General features: G+C 45.6%; 1 protein-coding gene across 1 annotated transcript in view; it reads left to right on the top strand.

Moving 5' to 3' along the window:
• Positions 1-2,429: 2,429 nt before the first annotated feature.
• Positions 2,430-25,809, top strand: part of bloc1s1 (biogenesis of lysosomal organelles complex-1, subunit 1) — a 91,890-nt gene continuing 68,510 nt past the window's right edge. Inside the window, exons 1-2 of the mRNA XM_067976695.1 lie at positions 2,430-2,565; positions 16,071-16,143. Of these exons, the coding sequence (XP_067832796.1) occupies positions 2,505-2,565; positions 16,071-16,143 (134 nt within the window). The 5' untranslated portion in view covers positions 2,430-2,504. The remainder of the gene's footprint in view (positions 2,566-16,070; positions 16,144-25,809) is intronic.

Here is a 25,809-nt window from a genome sequence, read left to right on the forward strand (position 1 = left end):
CACCCACCAGTTGCCACATAATCTATGGGGAGGTGCAAAAATAAAAACCTTTGGGCCAATTCAGGGAGAAAAAGAACTGGGAAATTCCTGTCCGACCCCCGAATACGATCGAAACGAGTTCCAGGAAACCACATCACTCAACATCCCACCTACCTTATGTACGCTGTCAATCAGCTACACCAAGGAACTTGTTCAGCTCCCTTTTGAATGCCTGCAGTGAATCCGCACTCACTCCGTGAGCTGGCAACTTGTTCCAAAGGTCGATGATCCTCTGAATAGAAAAACCTCCTGGCATGTGAGCTAGTTCTATGTTTACATAACTTAGACGCATGTCCCCTGGTTCTCCCTAACCTATCTAATTCAAATAGTCAATCCACATCGACAGTCTATTCCCTTCATTATTTTAAAGGCCTCAATCTCCCCTGAAGTCTATGCTTTTGTCAATTAAAGAAACCCAGCTCTCTAAGCCTATTGAGGTAACTAAGGTCTTTTAAACAAGGCAACAATCTAATGACGCTCCTCTGAACCTTTTCTAGAATTCGAGATCACCCACCATACAAGGGGACCAGAACTGAACACAGTATTCTAGGTGGGGCCTAACCAAGGTCTTATACAAGAACACGATGGTGCTCTTATATTGGATCATCCCAGCAATGCATCCCAATACTCCATTTGATTTTGTTATAGCCTCATGGCATTGGTCATAAGCCTCAAGAGACTCATGCACTATAACACCTAGGTCTCCTTCCTGCTCAACAGACCTTAGTTCAGAACCTGCATGGTATATACACAGAGGATATTAGCCCTACCCATGTGTACAATACATTTATCTATATTAAATGACATCTGCTCATTCTCGCACCACATCTAACATAGGAACAGGAGTAGGCCATTCAGCCCCTCAAGCCCCGTTAACATAGGGGCTGAATAGCTTATCTGTACCTCAACTCCATTTACCTGCCTTTGCTCCATATCCCTTGATACCCTTACTTAACAAAAGTCTATTGAAATTTTCAAGACAAAAATCAATTGACCCCCAGCATCCATAGCCTTCTGGGAGAAGAGACACCTAGAGCTGACTGTAGTCATTTCTCCTCAAACAAAGGTTCTAGCACTCAACTCTTTGTATTATCCACAAACCTGCAGACAGTACCCTCAATGCTTTCATCCAGATTATTAAAGATTGTAAAGAGCAACAGTCCCAACACCGATCCCTGCAGGACTCCACCAGTAACCCATGCGGAATCACAACCATTAACAACAACCTTCAGGCTAGGAGAGTACAACCAATTCCTTATCCAATCCAAGATCTGCCCTCCAATCCCACAGGACTATATCTTATTAATTAGCCTATTGTGGGACACGTTGTCAAGAGCATCGTTGACAATCCAAGTATATGCTGCTAACTGGATTTACCTTCATCCACTTAGTAACCCCCTCAGAAAATTCAACCAGGTTGGTAAGATATGATCTTTTCCAGAAGTCATGTTGAAAGACTCCAATAATCCCTTCTCTGTCCAGGTGGTTATGCAGTGTATCTCTAATGACCCCTTCTGGCAACTTACCTATAATCACAGTCAAACTTATGGGCCTGGGATTTCCTGGTTCAGACTTGTTGCCCTTTTTGAATATAGGCACCACATTGGGCCTCTCTTCAGTCCATGGGGGAAAAAAATATCTGGTCCCATGCAAGTTGTTAAATATATAAGCCAGGGGCTCACTGAACACAGCTCTCATTTCTTTGAGCATCCTATGTGAATGCCACCAGCCTAATCTGTTTTGAGGCCTCTTATTCTTTCCAGAATTATGTCTGCATCCACTTTGACATGACTTGAGTTAACTGTAGGTTGGATCATTCTCAGCTGGGGCAACAGTAGTAGTGAATTGGCCTCAGTGGCACCAAACTGGAGGGGGGAGGAAAGAAACCAGCCTAGGCTCTCACTCATTCATCTGACGAAGGAGATAATCTCCGAAAGCTTGTGATTTTAAAATAAATTTGTTGGACTATAACCTGGTGTTGTAAGATTCCTTACATTTGTCCACCCCAGTCCATCACCGGCATCTCCGCATCCTGATTTCAACAGGGAACACTGGCAAATTTTGTGTGTCTGGATGTAGACCAAGATTGGGCATGGCTGAAATACCCCAGATGATGGTATAGTCTGCTGATAATGTCTAGACTAACACATTTCCAACAATCATTCGAGTGAATGCAAAGGGGCAGCCAAAATTCATGGGGCCGTATCCCAGAAGAGGAAAAAAAAAATCATAATCCCAGATCCATGTTTAAATACATTTCCAATCTGATCACTGTCACTCCCAATGCTTCTCCAGTGTGTTAACAGCTCTGTTATGCAGCAGTCAGTGGACTTGCTAAACTGTTCACGTGACCAGAGCTTCTGGACAGACCAGCAACGTTCTCGCGAGAGCTGGTGTGAATTCCCGTTTTTTCCTCTGCGCAGTGAAGGTGCGGTGTTCCTCTCTTCAGGACCTTCATCTGCATCATGTTATCCCGGTTACTGAAAGATCATCAGGCCAAGCAAAACGAACGCAAAGAACTACAAGGTGGGTTCAGATCGTGCTATTCCGCCATTAGGCCGAACTTCCCTTTAACCGTCGGTACCCGAGCAGCCGTTGACCGCCGAATTCGACTGCTGCCTGAGCGCGAGGCCCAGATCTCCATGGAGACGGGGCTGTGCTCCCGCTAATTGGTTATTGATTGGTCCAACTCAGTGCAAGGTCTGCCCATATATGGAGCGCAGCAATCTACTCGCGTCCCTGATTGGTGGAATCAGCTGTCAATAATGCTACGATAAGATTAGTTTACATTTAAAACACAAACCAATCGAAGTGTTGTTGGATTGTAAAACAGACAGTTATTGTGTAGGTGAAAAGAAATCTACATTTATCTCTCTTTGAAATAAAACATATTTGAGATTTAACTACCAGAATTTATGTATAATGTTCAGCCTCTCAAGTAATGAACTGCCAACTACACCTTGATAAACTAGCATTGATCACAATACAATTAGCAACATTGGCATCCACATTGAAAGCTGTCAACAACATACTTAACGACGTTTATATACATACCTGCCACCTATCCATATTTTTACACAGTTAACATTTTGGACCCAGTAGCCACTTGTCTGTGTTTGAGGAAAGAAAAACTTGCATTTATAGAGCACTTTTCATGTCCTCGGGGTTTGCCAAAGTGTTTCACAGCCAATGAATTGCTTTTGAAGTGCATTCGTTGTTGTTATGTAGTGCAAACAAGACAGCCAATTTGCAGACATTAAGGACCCACAAACAACAAATGAATGAATGACCAGTTAATCTGTTTCTGGTAGTGTTGCTTGAAGGAGGCATGTTGGTCAGCACACCAGGAGAACTTCCTGCTCTTCAAATAGTGCCATGGAATATCCTGTGTCCACCTGAAAAGGCAGCTAGAAAGAAAAGAAAAAAGAAATTGCATTTATATAGTGTCTTTCACATCCTCAGGACGTTCCAAAGCTTATTACAGCCAATTAAGTACTTTTGAAGTGTGGTCACTTCTTTGTAAGGCAAACGTGGCAGCCATATTGCACACAGAAAAGGTCTCACAAACAGCATTGAGATCAATAACCAATTAATTTGTCATTGTTAATAAGGGGTCGGCCATTTAGGACCGAGATGAAGAAATATTTCTTCACTCAGAGGGTTGTGAATCTTTGGAATTCTCTACCCCAGACGGCTGTGGATACTCAGTCATTGAGTATAGTCAAGACTGAGATCGATGGATGTTTGGACACTAAGGGAATCGAGGCATATGGGGATAGGGGAGTTGAGGTAGAAGATCAGCTATGATCTTATTGAATGGCGGAGCAGACTCAAGGGGCCGTATGGCCTACTCCTGCTCCTATTTTTTATGTTTTAGGTGGTGTTGGTTTAGGGATAAATGTTGGCTAGTTCACCAGGGCAACGCCCCGCTCTTCCTTGAGTAGTGCGGTGGAACTTTTTACCTCCACCTGAGAGGGCAGATGGGGCCTTGGTTTATTGTCTCTTCTGAAAGACCACACCTCTGATAATGTCACACTCCCTCAGTACTGCACTGAAATATGAGCCTAGATTATGTGCTCAAGACCTGGAGTGGGATTTAAACTCATGATATTCCGACTCAGGTGAGAGTACTACCACCAAGATTGTGGGAAAAGTTACACAAGGATTTTCCCTAATTTCTTAGAGAAATTGCAAGCTATTATGGATCTGTATTGGTACTCCGTTACGAAATCTAATGGTGTTTTAAAATTGCTTACATGGTGTGATATGGAAGAATTCTTCTACCCCACCCCCCACAGTTCACACTGGCACTCTTCTCCATTCCAAGTTCACCGTAGCATTCTTCTGACTTTTTTTTGTCAGATGGACCTCGGCTTAATGTCTCATTTGAAAGCACAAAAAACAGCGGTCTTTCGTCGTCTGTCCCTCACCACCTCGCCTGGCTCCATCTGTCACTGCCACTTGATGCTGCTCCTATTGTTCTAGGATTATTTTGCAACATTTTTGTGAGATCATGAATTCTCAGCCTCAGTGTGCAGCAAAGTTTGATCAGTGGGAGCTGCAGCATCTGGTACGCGGTTGTGAAGGGGGAATCAAGCAGGAAGAATGCTAACATAAACTGGAGGGAGGAGAGGGGAGAAGAATGCTACGGTGAACTTGGAATGGAGAAGAGTGCCAGTGTAAACCATGGCGGGTGGGGTAGAAGAATTCCTCCATATCACACCATATAAGCAATTTTAAAACACTATTAGATTGAATAGCTTGCAATTTCTCTAAGAAATTAGGGAAAATCCCTGTAACTTTTCCCGCAATCTTCAACTATACAGGTGATGGAATGTTGAATACATCTGCAGCTTAACTTGTGAGATGTCCATACCCCGCTGCACTTTCAACGTATCTCAACCATGCCTTTGTTACCTCTGGACTCGACTATTCCATTGCTCTCCTGGCTGGCCTCCCACCTTGCACCCTCCGTAAACTTGAACTCTTCCAAAACTCTGCTGCCCGTTTCCTAACTCACGCCAAGGGGCCGATTTTCGAATGGCCGAGCGGGTGCGTTAGGGGCGGGGGGGACTCCTAAAATGGCGGAATCCCGGAGCGGGTTCGGAGTCCGGCTCCAACCTGCTGACTTCTGGGTTCCCCAGTGACGCGTTCGGGTGTGCGCGCAGCTCCCGCATGCGGGACTCCCACTGGCAATTAAAGCCGGTGGGATGCTACTTTACATTGTTATTTAGATACTTGCGGTAATTCACAGACCTCATTGAGTGGAGATTTTGGCAGGGGTGCAATTTTGAAGGATCCTCAGCGTGTTTCCCGTGCTGTGGGAAACACTCCCTGTTGGAGCAGACGTGTTTCAGCCAGCAGCCAGTGGGAGATGCAAAGGATTTTTTGACAGTTGGGGGAAAACCTCATTTATTGCAGCAGGGCACTCTGTCACTTCAGACAAAGTTTTGACTGCAAGACCTTTGTCTTTTCACTCAAAATGCTTAATTTATACCCTAAACTCTGCTGTTCAAACACATTTACCTACTTGGCGGACCCCCTCAAACTCACACCGTCAGGATGGGTGCCATAGCTGCATTCATCACTTCATCCGCGGACGAGCAGCATCACCAGTCTCGCCAGGCACGCCGTCCACCTCCGCCACGTGGAGCTCCACAACACAGTGCTGCGCCACAGGCACCTGCACAAAATAGTCGTGCAACTACACATACACCCACTGTAGGGTAACCCAATGGGTGGCATCAAGTGTGGGTGTTCATGGTGAACCTCATGAAAGGGACTTATTACACAAGCCAGTCAAGAATGGCCAAGACGTGGCAGTAGTGGTGACAATATAATATTTAATGTGAGTTGAACAAAAATTAAATATAAATACAAAAACATGACACAGCGTCAAACACCCTTGTGCATCCTCTTTGTGCTCACAAAACCTTTGCCTTACTCCTACATGGTGCTTCCACTGAGGCTGCAGCAGAGGTAGTGGCAGGTTGCTCTTGTTCATGCCTTGACTGCTTAGATGCTTTGGGCCTATGCCCTCTGGGTTTTGGTGCCCGTGAGGGCCCCTCCAAAGACTGCTCCACCTGCACCTGTGCAGTGTCAGACTCGGCCACCTGGAGAGGAGGCAGCATTGCGGGTACTGGTTGAGGGGGGGGGCAACGGGTGAGACGTGGGAGCGCTTTGAGTGGTGTCCCCATTTTCATGTCCCCTTTCGCCATCATCCCTCTCCTGGCCAGGCCCACATCACTCCTACCACCCTGCTGGACGACAGTTTGGAGGACATGTGTGAAGCCTTGTAAGGCCAGTGCCAGAGTATCTGCCTGCCTGTTTAAGGCTCACCCTGAGTCCGAAGGGCCGTTGTCAGGGCCTCATTGGCGAGTTGTGCTTGAAGCTCGATGGAGGCTAGCCTTCCCTCCATCGCAGACATTCCCGCACTTACCCGCGACACTATCTCAGAGATGCCCTCACGTCCCTGTGACAGTATCTCAGAGATTCCCTCCTGTACCTGTACCACCATTCCACTCATGCAGGAGTTGGACTCCTCCATCCTCTGCGCGATTGTGGAGAATGCGCGTGGCGCCTGTTCCAGCACCTCGCAAATGTGCTGCTGCCCCTCGATCATTCTCCTTTTAAAGGATGGCTCCCAGGGTTCAGCATCTGTATCCAGCTGAGCAGAACCTGGAGAAGAGTGCTCCCACCGATGCGGACTCTCTACAGCTGCCCCTGCCACCAGTGTCTGCTCGTGCTCACGTGTATGGTGACTCACCATGTGCGACCCCAACTAAGTGAGGATGGGGACCCACTGAGATGTGTGTATCTGCGCTGGTGGATGGCTCGTTCAGATGTGACGATGCCCCCTCAGAGGCTGGCAGGTCCTCTGAGGAATCGCCCTCCGCCGTCATGGCGGTCGCTGAAGGCCCTGTAAGAGAACAGAAGGCAATATTAAGTATGATGACAGATGTTGAGGTGCTGAAGATGGCAAGGCATGTTAACATCATTTACTATTGTGAGTGCTGAATGTTAAAGTTCTGTCGCCAGCCGTTTGTCAGGTGGTAGTCTCGGTGTCCCCAACAGACAGACATTCAAGGGTGCGGTTTAGTTCAAGAGCCTCCTGCTCCGTGTCCGTGAGGACGACCAGATGTTGCGGCCCCCCTCCGGTCTTCGCCCCCTCCGTGCATTCTGGGCCCTCTTCTATAAGGGGAGAAAGTAGAGAGGTGTGAGTGAGGGACGGTGACATGGCTAACCGCTGAATGCATTGGTTTGGGTAAGGCTGACCGTGATAGAGATGCATCAGAGGGTGAGTATGAGACAGAGCCATGACATTGGATCAGTATTGGGTTGAGTGGTAGTGGTGGGATGAGTACTGGGGAGGTGAGTAAGTGCAGGTAAGTTGAGGATGAGGTTTGAGTGGGTGTGAGGAGTGATGTGATAGTGTAGTGTTGGCAGTGTAGTGTTGGCAGTACAGAAGGAGTTGTGGGGTGGGGCGGTGATGTGGAAGACGGAGTGTAGGAGAATGAGTAAGTGTGCTCACTTTGGCTGACCTAGTTAGGTCATTGAAGCACTTCCTGCACTGGATCCAGGTGCGGGAGATGTTGCTGCTGCTGCTGACCTCCTCTGCCACCTTGAGCCAGGCCTTCTTGGTGGCAGAGACAGGCCACTTCCTCCCGTCCGCTGGGTAGAAAATATCCCTCCTCCTCCTCAACCCATCCAGTAGGACCTGGACTGAGGCATCGGTAAATCTGGGGGCAGCCTTTCCCCTGGTCTGCTCCATTCTGTACGTTTGGGTGTTTGCTGCAGGAGCAGCATTGGAGGACTGCCCCTTTAAATAGGGCTCCTCCAGCTGACAGCCTGTGATGCAGGTGCGCAGTCCGCCCACTGCGCAGGTTGACGACGGGAAACCCGGAAGCCAAGGTAAGTGCCTTTGATTTACTCGCAATCGCATGGGGAACGGACGGATTTCACTGGGCCTGTTACCCACGTGCCCAATCGCCCCCCCCACCCTCCCCCACACAGCTGCCATCCCGCCTCCCTGGTAATATCGGGGCCCAAGTCCCATTCACCCATCGCCTCTGTGCTTGCTGACCTATATTGGCTCCCGGTCTGGGAACGCCTCGATTTTAAAATTCTCATCCTTGTTTTCAAATCCCACCATGGCCTCGCCCCTCCCTATCTCTGTAACCTCCTCCAGTCCTACAACCCTCCAGGATCTCTGCGCTCCTCCAATTCTGGCCTCTTGCGCATCCCCGATTTTCATCACTCCACCATTGGCGGCCGTGCCTTCAGCTGTTTAGGTCCTAAGCTCTGGAATTTCCTCCCTAAAGCTCTCTGCCTCTCTCTCCTCCTTTAAAACGCTCCTTAAAACCTACTCCTTTGACCAAGCTTTTGGTCATCTGTCCTATTATCTCCTTACGTGGCTGGGTAAATTTTGTTTGATAACGCTCCTATGAAGCGCATTGGGATATTTTACTACGTTAACGGTGCTATATAAATGCAAGTTGTTGTTGTTGTTATACCACTGCGACACACATTGCTGACGTATTACACAGTGGAATGTATTTTTGCAACAACTTTCAGCTTGTTTTTGTAAAATAAAATACAGAATGTAACCAGAATATTTCACACTCTATATAACCTTTTACTGAAAGAGATGTTCAAGACTGACTGTTTTGTAAGGGACATAAAATAAGTTACTTTTTGTGCGGTGAGTTGGAAAGATTTTCGCTACATTCTTCGTGTAGACAGTATTGTCAGGGTCACTGGAAAGACAAAAAACGATTCATTCCCTTCAATTTAAAGGAATAATTCTGATACAGTCCAGCCTAAGATGCTACCCTATCTTTCTCGTTCACTTGCTGATTGATCTGTTACTTCCAACGTTTTCGGTTGCATTTCAGACGTGCGGTGTTCATGGTTTTCTCTCTATGTATAAAGATTTACAGGTTCAAAGATTGGTCTTATTTTGAATCATGAAAGACGCTGTGACTATCCCAGATTACTTTGCTTAAGGCCGCATTCATGGGCTTTCTTGTGGAAGAGATCCTGTGCACTAGGTATGAGAAAAAGCATCTGGAGAAGGCCTGGATCATGATGCTCACTGTCTTGATTAAGCAGTGTTGGACAAATCTTTTTTCATTCTAGGAGGCAGCAGAACCATTTTTTGGCTAACAACACTTGCAAATGGCTCAATTATCTGTAAACAAATGAATACGGTTTGCCAAACACTTCTTTGTAAAGACACTGCTCTTTAAAACCAACTGAAATTAATTGAACTATTTTTAAGAACAGCAGAGTGGTATTTTTTAAAGCAGCTTTTCCACTCCCCCCTCCACATTAAACAGTAATTGTCATAGAGGCTCGACAAGTTGTAGAAAAAGCTTTAGTCATTTGTTCGATGGCCATTATTAATTCATTACAAAGTAATACAGTCGAACTGTACACATGTGGGAATTATCTTCTAACCTTCAAATTGCCACCAGCATGTACATAATATTCAATATAATGTTTCATGATTGGTGACTGAAGAGTTAATGGTTTTGGCTGCAAACTTTCCCCTTCATTAGTTGCAGACAACTTAGACATTAATTGCAACTGATGAACCTTATCTACAGCAATGTTAACTTATATTTCCATAATGCTTACCATGCAAAGGAAGATGCCTCAGAGCACTTTCCATTGAGAAGGGAAAAACAGTGGATGGCAAGCAGGATGGGAAAAGGGAAAACTGAGAGGATTAGAGGGGCATGAGGGTATGGTTGAACAGAAGGAGTTTGAGGAAGTTTTTGAAAGCAGGAGGGAGGTGGCAAGGCACAGTGATCTAGAGAGGGATTTCCAGCGGGAAGGGACGTAATGGCTGAAAGAGCAGCCACCATTGGTGGATCACGGAACAAGGAGTGACCTGGAGAGGAGTGGAGGCTACGTTAAAGGGCTTATGCTGGAGAAGATTGCTGGTGCATGATTTAAAAAAAAAACAAAGACAAGGATCTTGATCAGTTCACTGGGGCACGGGGAGTCGGTGGAATTTTGAAAGGACATTTTGATGGGAGTGTGCAGATGAGGATGCATGTCTTGTTGTTTTGAATGAGGGTGTAATTTGGTTAGCAGAGTTAGAGAAGTCTAGACTCAAGATGATGAAGGTATGGACTGTGGTTTCCGCATCAGTAGGGAATCGATAGGGGTTGCGTTTGGCATTGTTATAGAGATGGATGAAAGTGGTTTTGGAGGAAGTAGCTCAATTCAGGATTGAGCATTGCACCAAGGTTTCGCGCATCCTGACCTAGCCCAAATCAGCAGCCAGGGAGGTTGATGGAGCCAAAGCCAGAGGGAGGTACATAACTGTTGGCAGGAACCAAAGGGAATTGCTTGGATTTTGCCAGCAGTAAGCTGGAGGAAAATTTGGCACATCCAGGTCTTAATGTCAGCAGGTAGTTGGAGAGTGTAACAACAACCTTTTGAATTGATGGAGGATGCTCAGGGATAGAGCTAGTTGTCTTTGGCATACTTGTGGAGGCTGCTTTGGTGGTTCCAGTGATCTCACCAAGGGATAGCATGTAAATGATTAAGGGGAGGAGACCAAGGAGGAAGCCCTGGAGTATATTGGAGTTATTCATGTACCAAAGGAGGGGAAGCCATTGGTCATGATTTAGTGTTTTTATTGTAACAGGTACGAGTGGAACCAGGAGAGAGCAGTGCCACGGAGGTGGACTGCATGGGGACAGATGTTGAAGGAGGATGGAGTGATTGATGGACTCAGGAAGCAGCAAGATCAAGGAGGAAGAGGAAAGACCATGAGTCATGGCACAGATATATGGAGAGGTCAATCTCATTGTATATGGCAGCTAGAGGAGAGAAAGAACTTGTATTTATATAGCACCTTTCATGTCCTCAGGATATCCCAAAGTGCTTCATTGGCAACAAATTACTTTTGACGTGTAGTATATTCGTTTTGTAAGCAAATGTGGCAGTCAATTTGCACACGGCAAGGTCCCACAAACAGCGGAGAGATAAATGACCAGTTAATGCTTTTTGATGGTGTTGGTTGAGGGAAGAATGTTGGCCAGGATACCCCAAAGTTATTAAGCTATCTTGGATAAGAATAATTAGAGTTGGGATCCACTGATAATTCTAATTATGTAATGTTCGGTTTGATAAAGATTGAAGGGTGCAGTTGCAATTTCAAAAATCAAATTTTCTTCCCTATCCTTACTTCCCCACTTGAGATTGTAGGCAGCCTGCTGTTTAACTGGCTACTAGAGGGTGCATGGGACTGATCTGGGCAAATTTTCTTCCTGTTTTCCCTCTCTCTCTCGTAATGTGGAGGCAGTTGACCTCCAATCTGCACCTCCCCCAAAGGCACCGTCGAAATGAGGAAACGTGTGTATTTTGAAAGCTGCAGAGGACATTTAAGAAAACCATTACTGCTGGTATCGTAATGCTGCCAGGAAGTGATAGTGTAAAGATGCCACCAGGGTGATAGCATAATCCTGCATACAGAGGGAAAGCTTAGGCTGGCTTATATCGCTTTACTTACACTAAATAACGTGGTTCTACTTAGATAAACAGATACAGTATACAGTGAGTAACTGTTAGCTAGTTGCTCACCTCGGGCACTCTATGGATGTGTATTGGTGTCATTGGTTCCATGTATGCTCTAAATGGGATACATGCAGAGGAATAGAGAGCAGAAGTAGCTGTGTCGGTGTTGGGCAGGCTGGTATTTATTTTTCTAGTACTGGGTTTAATTGCCATATCTCTTGTACAAATGGTGTAAGCTTCTTATACAAATAGTGTACAGTTCCTGTGTGATTTGCGTCAAGTTCATATACTGAGTGTCAGCTTCTGTGAGCTGTGTAGAAGGCACTACATTCTGGTAGTGCCTTGTACCCCAAGAGCAGCTTTTTTATTTTTTAATCTGATTATAGCTGTAATAGCTCCAGAACTTATTTCAAATTCAGTCTGTCGTTCTTCCAAAATAGAATAGCTACTAATGCAGAGGGGAGCAATTCTGAGCTTTGAAGTTTAAGATCAGAATTTTTGGACATCTGCCTGAATTGAGTATACTTGGCAAAAACATTTTGAGTCTCATCACTTAGACCTAAGATCCTGAAACTAGGCCATTTGGACTCCATGTCTAATTTTCATAACTCCAGTGTTGGAATCAAAGTGGAAGTCTGGTGTATTAGGGATATCTTGCCCTGGTTGCCATTAGTATATGGTTTGTAAATGTGATTGCTGTACGCAATAAACGTGCCAGTGATATTGAGGACATCGTAGAATTTTTTTTAATAGGAATTACAGTGTAGTAGGAGGCCATTCAGCCAATTGTATCTGTGCCAGTGCTAGCACTTCTACTGGAGCTATCTGTTCTAATCCCATTTCCCTGCACCCTTTTATATTCTCCCTTTTCAAATGCTTATCCAATCCCCCCATTTAAATTCTGTTCTGATCCCTGCCTCAGTAGCCACTTGTGGTAAATTGATCCAACTTCCACCTTGCTCTTCTCGTGATTCCGGTGAAATTTCTGGGGTCAGCTTCATTAAAATGTCTTCCACCAGCTCCTGTCAGTATTCCAGCCTGTGCTGGGGAGCTCGCCATGGCGTTGTGGGGGGGGGGGGGGGGGTGGGGGTGAAAAATGGCCACTGCTGCAGGAGATGGACATTTGCAGACACCCTTGAAGATTAAAAAAATATTCCTGGCTCTGTTTTTAGCACCAGTGGTAACCCATCTTATTTTAAACAGGTTACCATTGACATTAAAACAATGCCGATCAGGAAATTTAGGATTCGCTCTCAAGTTGCACACATAAAGAATGGGAAAATAAGAATTGCTAGAGCATAATAAAAAGACCAAAGTCCTTCTAACGTCCTGGTAGTCATGTAATACAACGATAATTGGAGTTGGAGCAGTGTGAACCATTCTGACCTCCATATAGAGGCACCGGAGAAGGTGCAAAACAGATTTACAAGGATGATACCAGACTGAGAGATTATATCTATCAGGAAAGATTGAACAGGCTGAGGCTCTTTTCTCTAGAAAAGAGAAGACTGAGGGGTGACCTGATAGAGGTCTTTAAGATTAGGAATGGGTTTGATAGGGTAGACGTAGAGAAGATGTTTCCACTTGCAGGAGAGACCAGAACTAGGGGCCACAAATATAAGATAGTCACTAATAAATCCAATAGGGAATTCAGGAGAAACCTCTTCACCCAGAGAGTGGTTAGAATGTGGAATTCGCTACCACAAGGAGTAGTTGAGGCGAATAGCGTAGATGCATTTAAGGGGAAGCTGGATAAACACGTGAGGGAGAAAGGAATAGAAGGATGTGTTGATGGGGTTCGATGAAGAAAGGTGGGAGGAGGCTCGTGTGGAGCATAAACACCAGCATGGACCTGTTGGGCTGAATGGCCTGTTTCTATGCTGTACATTCTATGTAATTCTATGTTGGATTGGCAAAATCTACCAATGTAGAACCACCCTGCCGTGGGCCTTCAAATTCTTTGCAGCAAGCGTTGCGCCTCTCCCAGCAACACTGGGCGCCTACTGAATGCTGGAGTTTAGTGTTGCTGAGGAAATAATAATGAAAATGTGATGCACGACATTAAGCACCTTATTCGAATGCAGGCGCATCCAATGGAATTGGTACCAGAAAAGAGGAACCATCACAAAACTGGCCAGGGATGTGGCATAGCGGGTCCCCACCCATTATACACCCATGCCCGCACCTGCATCACCGCTAAAGCAGCAGAAAGCAGGTGGAAGATCCTCCTCAATGACTCCTGCTCTGGTATTGTTCTGCAGGTACAGATGGCAGCTCTCTGTTCTTTATGTAAGTGGCCGTTCTCTGTGTGGGCTGGACGGTGAGTGTTGGTCATCACAGCTAAGGTTGGGCCTTGTCTTTACCTGACATCTACAAATGTGTGTACTTCCAGCAGCAGTCACTGAACAGCAATCAAGACCATCAACCCTAGGCAGATTTCTTTCCACCTCGCTAACCTGGGGATGCTGAAGACCTGTGTAGGACCCCAGTTACTGCCTTGGTTCAGATCAGCTGCACCCCTCTAAACTCTGATGTACATTTGCATATTTTCAATGTGTCCTTTGCCAATCCAATAACATCGATTTTGGTCCATAGTTTGCACAGAAAAATGGGAACTTCATTGCCTTAATAAACCAACAGTTGGTGGGTTGGTTTAATAAGGTGCAACTATGCAAATATGTTCATGCATTGGTTCACAGGCACTAAAAATATCAAGTACAGGTCTTTGCCCAGTGACTTAGTAAGTCAGTGAACCGTGTGGTGTGGTACTGAGCCACACAGACCAAAAAGCTTTTGGCTTTGATTCCTGCTCTGAGTTACACAATCTCATTTGGAGCGTTCCAAATTCTCTCAGTGCCCCAGGTCGAAAAATGGGGTTCCCACTCCCGATCGCTATCCAGTAATTCCTGCTGGAAAGGTGCATGGTGGCTCAGTTTTGATGCCCTCAGTAGTTGAATAACTTGCTGACACTCACTTGTTTAGGCTCACACATGAAGAGTAACCAGTTGGACAAGGCACCTTAGTGCTGCTGGCATTGATGGAATTGTACCCCAGTAAGAGTTGATCCTCTTGAGAGGAATGGAGAAAATTGGCATAAAACAAAGTACAGCAAGTAAAATATACCCTGGCACTAGGACATTTGGCTACGTGACTCCTCGTTTTGTGACCTGTGTAACAAAATGTCTCCTGCATGATATTTAATGCTTTCCCTTCACCAGCAGTTTGCTTAAAAAGCTGTTAGTTACAATGAAAGTCACAATAAGTCAACCCAAAGTTATTCAACTGTGATTTGCCCATAATTTACAAGATGATTCTACAGCAGTAATGCCAACTTTCTGACTGGATTGATCAGGCTGATACGTCAAGGGTCTTCTCCCCCTTCCCCCATAGTGATTATTCCTTGGAAAAAATAATAATGTAACCATCTATTATATCACTAGAGCAGCCTCTGTTCAGTAGTAAAGATAAAACTATTTCACAGTCTTAGTTGACCCTTTTCTAATTACCCTGGAGACCTAAGTTATTCTCTGAGCAGAGAAGTTGAGGCCTGGCCAGCATCTTTTCCCACAGTCAGAGTAAGGAAAAATAATCTCCTGAAACGGTCGTCATTCAGTGTAGATCCAGCGTCCAAGGGCCAGAAAGGTTTTTAAACTTTTAAAACTTTTTTTTAACAGCCACATTGCATCACACTCCATTTGATCCAACAAGGCCTCTGCAACCCAACTACCAATGCCAGTTTGTCATCAGGCTTATTTAGCATCTTGTACCATCACACTATAGGAAATGTTGCACTGAATGTCTTAATGGTGTACAAATAATAAGATCAAAACTACAAAGTAAAAAATGCAAATGCTGGAAATTCACAACAGGTCAGTATCTGCGAAGAGAAAATGACAGGGTCACATTTCGGGTGTAGATCCTTTGTCAGAAGGATTTGCTGTGGATTTCCAGCAAATCCTTCTGACAAAGGATTTGCTGGAAATCCATTTAATATTAATTTCTAGTTATAAGAGCTGTTTGTGCCTGTGGAACAGTTTCCCAGCTTGGAAGGGATAAAATTGGTGGGGGAGATTAACAAAATCCTTGTTCTTGTTCCTGCAAGTGGGCAGCAAACTTTTGATGTCAGAGACAGAGACCAGGGAATGGTCGGTGTGTATTCCGGCCAGCTTGCAGTCTGCTTCTAGCATGTTATAGAGGGGCATTTGCGATTAGGTTCACTGTCTCACTGTACATCACTTAACGACAGTACAGAGGTAAATTGGAGCAGTTGGATACCATTCCTACACAAGGATGAATGATGTGGGGGTCGTCACTTCAGCAGGATATTCCAAGTTTCCATTTTGATAGCAGCACTGGATATTTAGAATTCCAGATTTTCTTGCCATGTGTATGTGGTGGTTATCTTTTCTCCCTCTTCAGAATGCAAGGATAGACCAGGGTAACCATGCAGGCCTTGAGGAATAGTCCTTCACCAATCTTGCTTCTTCATTTCCTTTCAGAAAAAAGGAGGAGAGAAGCTGTTGCAGCTGCCACCCGACTCACTGAAGCGCTGGTCGATCACCTTAATGATGGGTGGGTATTTGCCTTTATCAGTGACCTTAAAAAAAAATGCAGTAAAACATTTATCCTTTCTTTTGTGGAAAATGTACAATTCTTCAGAACCTATGAAGAGGTGGGAGGAAATGATTGATATAAGTTTCTGTGCTTAATTCTGCAATCTTTATGCAAGATGTTTCTCCCTCCTTCAATACAGCACTGTTGCAGGATTGGCTAATTATTTGTCTGATAGCCTTGTTATTAGTTATGAACGATCAAATCACCCACTGTAATTACAAGAGGATAATTGCCCCAAGACAGTGCTGACTTCGCACCCATTTTGGGCGTATGTGCCTCTTATGAAATAGCATTTTTGAAAAAGCTTGTAGGCTTGACACTGGGCAAGTCATTTGAAACAAGAATTTTTTTCTTTCATTGTCAAATGAAGCCACTTGTTTTTGGTTCTTCAGCCATTAATGATGATAGACCATAACAAATGCATCTGACTGTGTTAATCTGACCCTTCATAAACAGTCTGCTAAGTTTTTGTGCCATTTCAGTAACACATATGATTCCAGATGAAGTATTTGTGTTTGGAGGATCCAGTGGGTCTGAAGATAAACATATATTGCCTTAGATGAATCTTCAATTTCATTTTCATTAATTTTATAAATAAACTGGAATGCTTTTAAAAATGGCGAATGAAGCATGATATTGAGAGGGCAAAAGAGAGAAGTAGGGAATATTAAATACTGATGAGGGTATAATTTTCATTGATGTAATAACAGGTATAGCGAGGATTGGATGGCATGTCGTTCAAAAGTACCAGCTGTGCAAGTAGTGTTAAAAGAGAGTAATCAAGCCAGAGAATAAGTTAAACATTGTAATTGCTTCTCGTGAAATTAGCTGAGTGAGTGGGAGGGTGTGCACTGTTACTATTATGTTTTCAGTGTTTCATATTTCAACACTGAGAAATGAAATCACTATAGTAGTAATCGAGTAGCAGTGGCCTTCAAGATTGTGCTCTGCTGGGTAAGGTTCTTGTTTTAATTCCACTGCAGTGGAATCTGCTTAACCTAAGCATGACCTATCATTCACTAGCACTATAGCAGCTGTGTGAAGCAGGTGTGGGATGGGGGGAGGCTGGGGAAGGATGCTGAAATGCTTCAGGCACTCATTTGATACAGAATGCATGGATTGTGAGCTCCTGCTCTTTCCAGGTATCACAGCTGTGCTTATGATTAACAATGCCCTGCTTCTCCTCTTTCCTCTATGTGCTGCTGTCTTTCCCCCCCCCCCCTCCGCCCCACCCTTTCCTCATGTTTGTCTAATGTCTGTAACCATGTCTTCCTAATTTGGTCAATAGTAATGGTGAAGGCCAAGAAATGGATTACAAGACAGAGTCTGGGGAGGCATGGTGCACATGATTTGAGAAATATATGGGGTATGTGTGATGGTGGCAGCATCACTATGTGTCCAGTGTGGGATTATGCAATCATCACATGGGGCAGTCTCGGCATCATGATGAGGACTGCACAGTAAGCTGTGGGTTCTTTTGCACATTCAGGTTTAAGATATTGACTCTCTATTCAATCCTTGGGTCTTCTTGTGGCTTTCAAAACAATACGATCAGCATTTGGCTAGTTGGCTAGTTACTTAAGGATGGAGAGGTCCCAACAGTTTATGAATTTCAGGGTTGTCATGGTATAACCCCGGTTCAACCACCCGCTGAACCGGTTCAACTTTGATGCTGATTCAGGCTGACTTTGGAATATACACGGCACACGCACAAAACATCAAGTGGCAATTCTTCATGTGTAAGCCCAGGGAGTTAGGTGACTCGGGAAGGAGAATGGTGGCGGATGATGGGTGAGTCTAAACCCTGGCTGATCTTTGACAAAGTGAGCATTGACACAACTGTGTCAGCCAATGATTTGGAGGCAGGGTGGGACTTACAGCAAACAGTCTATTTACTCAGCAAACAGCGTCTATTTAAACAGAGTCTCTACGAACTACAGCAAACCAAACTCACGACGGAAACTACAGCAACTTCTCCCGATAAAAGCAGGGTTATTTCTCCAGCAAAATTCAGTGAGTGGAGGATAGTTACATAATACAAATTATGTGAGTAAAATCAATCCCGGAGGGGGGGTGGAATTATCCAATCATCTCCGTTCTGGCCAGGACTTGTGGTGTCACTACATGCAGTTGATTTTATTTTAAAAAAAATTTCCTCCCTAACTTGGGGAGTGTCAAGAAATCCTCGAACCTGGCTGCAGCACTGGACTTGTGCTTTTACAGCATTACTATTAGACCTGTTCGTTTACACGCTGCTGCCATAGTTATTTGATTTTTTTTTCGGCGGCTATATTTTGCAGTACAAGCCTAAAAGGAAGGATGGGGAGAGGATGAGCAGGAAGTCAAGGATCAGGGGGAACAAATGAGATTGTGAAAGCTGCTGGGCTGTAGTAAAACCCCAAATGGTTCACCAATATCCTTCAGGGAAAGGGAACCTGACATCCTCACCTGGCCTAGCCTACACGTGATTAGGTGGTTGATTTTTACTGCCCTCTGGGGTGGTCCAGCATTCAGTTGTCCAAAAAAAAAAATCATTATGAAGAAGGCCCACCACTATCTTTTTTGAGGGCAACAAGGGATGGGCAATAAATTTGGCCTTGTCAGTATCCCCCACATTCAGAGAACAAATTTTTAAAATCTCAGTTTTTTAGGGGCATTGCCTGAAAATGGACACAATTTTGTTAATGTATAGATTTGAGTTTTGGGTTCTCTTCTTGTCTTGACCCTTCAGTAGACTGATACAAAGAAGACCCTTTTAGCACTGTTTTCAGTTGCTGCACATGTGGTAAAATTGCATGCAGGAAATTCTACAACCGTGGCACTTCTTCGGAGCCAAAAAGATTACAGCTGGGCAGTGTTACAATAGAGTGAAAATTCACTACAAATGTTGGTGTGCAATTTGCCAATTTTTTTTTAAGGAGGTGATTGTTTACCAGGGGGCCAGATTCCATGGACTTTTAATGGAACCATAACTGAGACCAAGGGAAGCAATTTTAATTGAGTTTGAAGAGTTACAGTGGAACATATTTAGAGGAATGCAAAAATCTTGTCGAGGTGAATATTTCTTTTTGTGCAGCAATAAAGGATTGTGGCAAACTGGTTGGAATCATTTGTCTAAATTTCACTTCAAACCTTAACGGTGTACCTTTCCTTGACCTTTAACGAAACGTGATGATAGATTTATGTGAAGGAAGCCTGTGAAAGGCATGTGGCTTGAATATAAAGCTACAGTGTTGTGGGTTTTTTAGATTAAATTTTTTAAAAATAAAGTTTCCTGGAATGCCTCTTGCAAACCAAAAAAATACTGCTGTAACTCTTCCAGCATTCAAACACTATATAATTGTTTTTTTTGTTGCCATCCACTGAAAATCTGAACCAGAGCGACAGTACCCATGGAGAGCCTTTCATTTTCTTAGGAAAATGCGAACTTGTCCACTTTGGCAGGAGGAATAGAAAAGCAGTATATTATTTAAATGGAGAGAGATTGCAGAACTCTTGAGGTACAGAGGCATCTGGGTGTCCTAGTACATGAATCACAAAAAGTTAGTATGCAGGGACAGCAAGTGATTAGGAAGGCAAATGGAATGTTGTCATTTATTGCAAGGGGAATGGAATATAAAAGTGGAGATGTTTTTCTACAGTTGTACAGGGCATTGGTGAGACCACATCTAGAATATTGTGTGCAGTTTTGGTCTCCTTATTGAAGAAAGGACATAATTGCTTTGGAGACAGTTCAGAGAAGGTTCACTCGACTGATACCTGGGATGAGGGGGTTATCTTATGAGGAAAGGTTGGACAAGTTGGGCCTGTATACACTGGAGTTTAGAAGAATGAGAGGTGATCTTATTGAAACATATAAGATCCTGAGGGGACTAGAAGGGGTAGATGCTGAGAAGATGTTTCCCCTTGTGGGAGAGACTAGAACTAGGGGCTGCAGTTTAAAAATAAGGGGTCTCCCATTTAAGACGGAGATGAGGAGAATTTTTTTCTCTCTGAGGGTCGTGAGTCTGTGGAACTCCCTTCCCCAGAGAGCGGTGGAGGCAGGGGCATTGAATATTTTTAAGGCGAAGTTGGATAGATTCCTGATTAACAAGGGAGTCAAAGGTTATAGTAGGTAGACTGGAAAGTAGGGTTGAGGTCACAATCAGATCAGCCATGATCTTATCAAATGGCAGAGCAGGCTCGAGGGGCCGAGTGGCCCACTCCTGCTCTTAATTCGTATGTTCGTATTGGCAAACTAGTTTTTGGTTGGCCCATCCCATATTGTGACCACCATAAATTCATTTCACTTTCTGTTTAGAAGCACACCCTCCTCTCAACCCAGAGCTCATAATTTTTTTTTTTGTCAACTGTATTGGCAATAGTAGCGCAAAGGCAGCCTCGTGTATTTTTATAAAGGCAAGAGATCCGAAGCAGACTGCCGCAACTACAGGGGTATAACCTTACTGTTAACAGTGGCTAAAGTATTTGCTTGGATGATACTTGCTCTAATCAAGAACCCTTTCAGGGACAGACGCCACAAACAACAGGCTGGCTTCACAGAGAATAGGTTCAATAGACTCAAGAAGCTCGACACCATCTCGGACAAAGCAGTCCGCTTGATTGGCACCCCATTCACCACTTTAAACATTCACTCCCTTCACCACCGACGCACCGTGGCTGCAGTGTGTCCTATCGACAGGATGCACTGCAGCAACTCACCAAGGCTTCTTCGACAGCACCTCCCAAACCCGCGACCTCTATCATCTAGAAGGACAAGGGCAGCAGGCGCATGGAGACACCACCACCTGCACGTTCCCCTCCAAGTCACACACCATCCCGACTTGGAAATATATCGCCGTTCCTTCATCGTCGCTGGGTCAAAATCCTGGAACTCCCTTCCTAACAGCACTGTGGGAGAACCTTCACCACACGGACTGCAGCGGTTCAAGAAGGCGGCTCACCACCACCTTCTCAAGGGCAATTAGGGATGGGCAATAAATGCTGGACTTGCCAACAACGCCCACATCCCATGAATGAATTATAAGAAAAAGGTTCGCCATCGAACAGATATTCACATTATGGCAGGTGGCAGCCAGACGACGCTAATACAATGAGCCACTGTATGTTGCCTACATTGACTTGAAAAAAAGCTTTTGACTCACTGAATAGAGAGTGCCCATGGCTCTAGGTATCCCTACCAAAATTATATTATTAATCAGACAGCTTTATGCCCACACAAGTAGCCAGGTCCCTATTGATAGAAAGCCTTCTGAGCCTTTTGAGTTTTATACCAGAGTACGTCAGGGCTGTGTTCTCGCCTCAACCATACTCTTGCCAGGTGTTGACCACATCAGGAAGCCCGCAACAGAAAAAAGTGGATGTGGAACTAGCCTGGGCAGTGACTATATGTGGACAGAGCTGGATTTTGTCGACGACATAGCAACCTTGGCTGAAACTGTGGACACCCTCACCAAAGCCCCACGAATCTTTCACCATGAGGCATCGAGCCTTGGTCTTCAGGTCAACTTGAACAAGACGAAAGTGTAATCGCTGGGACATGACATAATTCCAGCTACCTTCTTAATGGATGACGATCCATCCAAGACAGTGGAACTAGTGACATGATTCACTCACTTAATTAGCATGCTTTCCTCCAATGGGGACTGCCTTCCTAATTGCCGAAGGTGCATTGCACTTGCGAGCTCCGCAATTAACTCTCTACTCCATATATGTAGGGTACGGTAGCATAGTGGTTATCACCACACGGACTGCAGCGGTTCAAGAAGGCGGCTCACCACCACCTTCTCAAGGGCAATTAGGGATGGGCAATAAATGCCGGCCTCACCAGCGACGACCACATCCCATGAACGAAAATTTAAAAAAATGTTACTGGACTAGTAATCCAGAGGCCTGGAATAATAATCCGGAGTCATGAGTTCAAATCCCACCATGGCAGCTGGGGAATTTAAATTCAATTAATTAAATAAAATCTGGAATTAAAAATACTAGTATCAGTAATGGTGGCCATGAAACTACCGGAGTGTCGTAAAAACCCATCTGGTTCACTAATGTCCTTTTAGGGAAGGAAACCTTCCGTCCTTACCCGGTCTGACCGATATGTGACTCCAGACCCACAGCAATGTGATTGATTCTTAATTGCCCTCTGAAATGGCCTAGCAAGCCACTCAGTTGCACCATCTCGCTAAAAAAAGTCACAGACGAGTCGAGCAACAGCCTGACATAGCCATACTCACAGAATCATACCTTTCAGCCAACGTCCCAGACTCTTCCATCACCATCCCTGGGTATGTCCTGTCCCACCGGCAGGACAGACCCACCAGAGGTGGCGGTACAGTGATATACAGTCAGGAGGGAGTGTTCCTGGGAGTCCTCAACATTGACTCTGGACCCCATGAAATCTCATGGCATCAGGTCAAACATGGGCAAGGAAACCTCCTGCTGATTACCACCTACCGCCCTCCCTCAGCTGATGAATCAGTCCTCCTCCATGTTGAGCACCACTTGGAGGAAGCACTGAGGGTAGCAAGAGCACAGAATGTACTCTGGGTGGGGGACTTCAATGTCCATCACCAAGAGTGGCTCGGTAGCACCACTACTGACCAAGCTGGCAGAGTCCTAAAGGACATAGCTACCAGATTGGGCCTATGGCAGGTGGTGAGCGAACCAACACGAGGGAAAAACTTACTTGACCTCGTCCTCACCAATCTACCTGTCGCAAATGCATCTGTCCATGACAGTATTGGTAGAAGTGACCACCGCACAGTCCTTGTGGAGACGAAGTCCCGTCTTCGCATTGAGGACACCATCCAACGTGTTGTGTGGCACTACCACCGTGCTAAATGGGATGGATTCAGACCAGATCTAGCAGCTCAAAATTGGACATCCATGAGGCGCTGTGGGCCATCAGCAGCAGCAGAATTGTATTCCAGCACAATCTGTAACCTCATGGCCTGGCATATTCCTCACTCTACCATTACCAACAAGCCAGGGGATCAACCCTGGTTCAATGAGGAGTGCAGAAGAGCATGCCAGGAGCAGCACCAAGCGTACCTAAAAATGAGGTGCCAACCTGGTGAAGCTACAACTCAGGACAACACGCATGCTAAACAGCGGAAGCAACATGCTATAGACAGAGCTAATCGATTCCACAACCAACGGATCAGATCAAAGCTCTGCAGTCCTGCCTCATCCAGTCGTGAATGGTGGTGGACAATTAAACAACTAACGGGAGGAGGAGGCTCTGTAAACATCCCCATCCTCAACGATGGCGGAGTCCAGCACGTGAGTGCAAAAGACAAGGCTGAAGCGTTTGCAACCATCTTCAGCCAGAAGTGCTGAGTGGATGATCCATCTCGGCCGCCTCCCGATATCCCCACCATCACAGAAGCCAGTCTTCAGCCAATTCGATTCACTCCACGTGATATCGAGAAACGGCTGAGTGCACTGGATACAGCAAAGGCTATGGGCCCCGACAACATCCCGGCTGTAGTGCTGAAGACTTGTGCTCCAGAACTAGCTGCACCTCTAACCAAGCTGTTCCAGTACAGCTACAACACTGGCATCTACCCGACAATGTGGAACATTGCCCAGGTATGTCCTGTCCACAAAAAGCAGGACAAATCCAATCCAGCCAATTACCGCCCCATCAGTCTACTCTCAATCATCAGCAAAGTGATGGAAGGTGTTGTCGACAGTGCTATCAAGCGGCACTTACCCACCAATAACCTGCTCGCCGATGCTCACTTTGAGTTCCGCCAGGACCACTCATCTCCAGACCTCATTACAGCCTTGGTCCAAACTTGGACAAAAGAGCTGAATTCCAGAGGTGAGGTGAGACTGACTGCCCTTGACATCAAGGCAGCATTTGACCGAGTGTGGCACCAAGGAGCCCTAGTAAAATTGAAGTCAATGGGAATCAGGGGGAAAACTCTCCAGTGGCTGGAGCCATACCTAGCACAAAGGAAGATGGAAGTGATTGTTGGAGGCCAATCATCTCAGCCCCAGGACATTGCTGCAGGATTCCTCAGGGCAGTGTCCTAGGCCCAACCATCTTCAGCTGCTTCATCAATGACCTTCCCTCCATCATAAGGTCAGAAATGGGGATGTTCGCTGATGATTGCACAGCCTTCAGTTCCATTCACAACCCGTCAAATAATGAAGCAGTCCAAGCCCGCATGCAGCAAGACCTGGACAACATCCAGGCTTCGGCTCATGAGTGGCAAGTAACATGCGCGCCAGACGAGTGCCAGGCAATGACCATCTCCAACAAGAGAGAGTCTAACCACCTCCCCTTGACATTCAATGGCATTACCATCGCCAAATCCCCCACCATCAACATCCTGGGGGTCACCATTGACCAGAAACTTAACTGGACCAGCCATATAAATACTGTGGCTGCAAGAGCATGTCAGAGGTTGGGTATTCTGCGGCGAGTGACTCACCTCCTGGCTCCCCAATGCCTTTCCACCATCGACAAGGCACAAGTCAGGAGTGTGATGGAATATTCTCCACTTGCCTGGATGAGTGCAGCTCCAACAACACTCAAGAAGCTCGACAACGTCCAGGACAAAGCAGCCTACTTGATTGGCACCCCATCCACCACCCTAAACATTCACTCCCTTCACCATCGACGCACAGTGGCTGCAGTGTGTACCATCCACAGGATGCACTGCAGCAACTCGCCAAGGCTTCTTCGACAGCACCTCCCAAACCCGCAAGCTCTACCACCTAGAAGGACAAGAGCAGCAGGCACATGGGAACAACACCACCTGCACGTTCCCCTCCAAGTCACACACCATCCCGACTTGGAAATATATCGCCGATCCTTCATCGTCGCTGGGTCAAAATCCTGGAACTCCCTTCCTAACAGCACTGTGGGAGAACCTTCACCACACGGACTGCAGCGGTTCAAGAAGGCGGCTCACCACCACCTTCTCAAGGGCAATTAGGGATGGGCAATAAATGCCGGCCTCGCCAGCGTCGCCCACATCCCATGAACGAATAAAAAAAAAACACTTGGAGAGCGAGAAGAATTGTATAGATTGTGTCACCTGGTCATACAGATATTTACATCTTATTTGAGGGAGGCAGCATGTTTCAATTTTTGCCTCAAAAAGTGTCCGGTTGCAGTACCCCTCCGAGTGAAACAGTAGTCCTGCCAGGACTGGAACATTGCACTTGCCAACCAGTCAGAGGCAAGTTAATATCCAGTATTGGTGAGCGGAAAAACAAAGGAACTGGCCAGCATCCAAGTTCCTTCAGCTATGTACCCCATCATCTTCAATCCTTGGATTGTTTCATTCTGCATTTTCTTGCTGCATCTGATCCTCTGTAAATTTTTGCATGTCTTTGCTACCCCACTGACTGGCTTCTCATCTATATTAAGGGTAGACGTTCTTCCTTTTTAGGATTAATTTGCCATGGTTGAAGATGATTTTCCCCCTCCCCATCCCCCCCCCCCGGGTGGCAGTTAACATGAAGCGTGGGATTTCCCCACTGGCTTCCTGCCCCCAATCTGGCTGACTGCAATTAGACATTTCAGGTGGCAAGGGCACCCATCTGAAGCCATCGTGTTCCTTCCTTAAAGATGCAGATCGGAAACCGATGCCATCATTGAGGCCC

Source organism: Heptranchias perlo, chromosome X (genome assembly GCF_035084215.1).
Source record: "Heptranchias perlo isolate sHepPer1 chromosome X, sHepPer1.hap1, whole genome shotgun sequence".
Classification (NCBI taxonomy): domain Eukaryota; kingdom Metazoa; phylum Chordata; class Chondrichthyes; order Hexanchiformes; family Hexanchidae; genus Heptranchias; species Heptranchias perlo.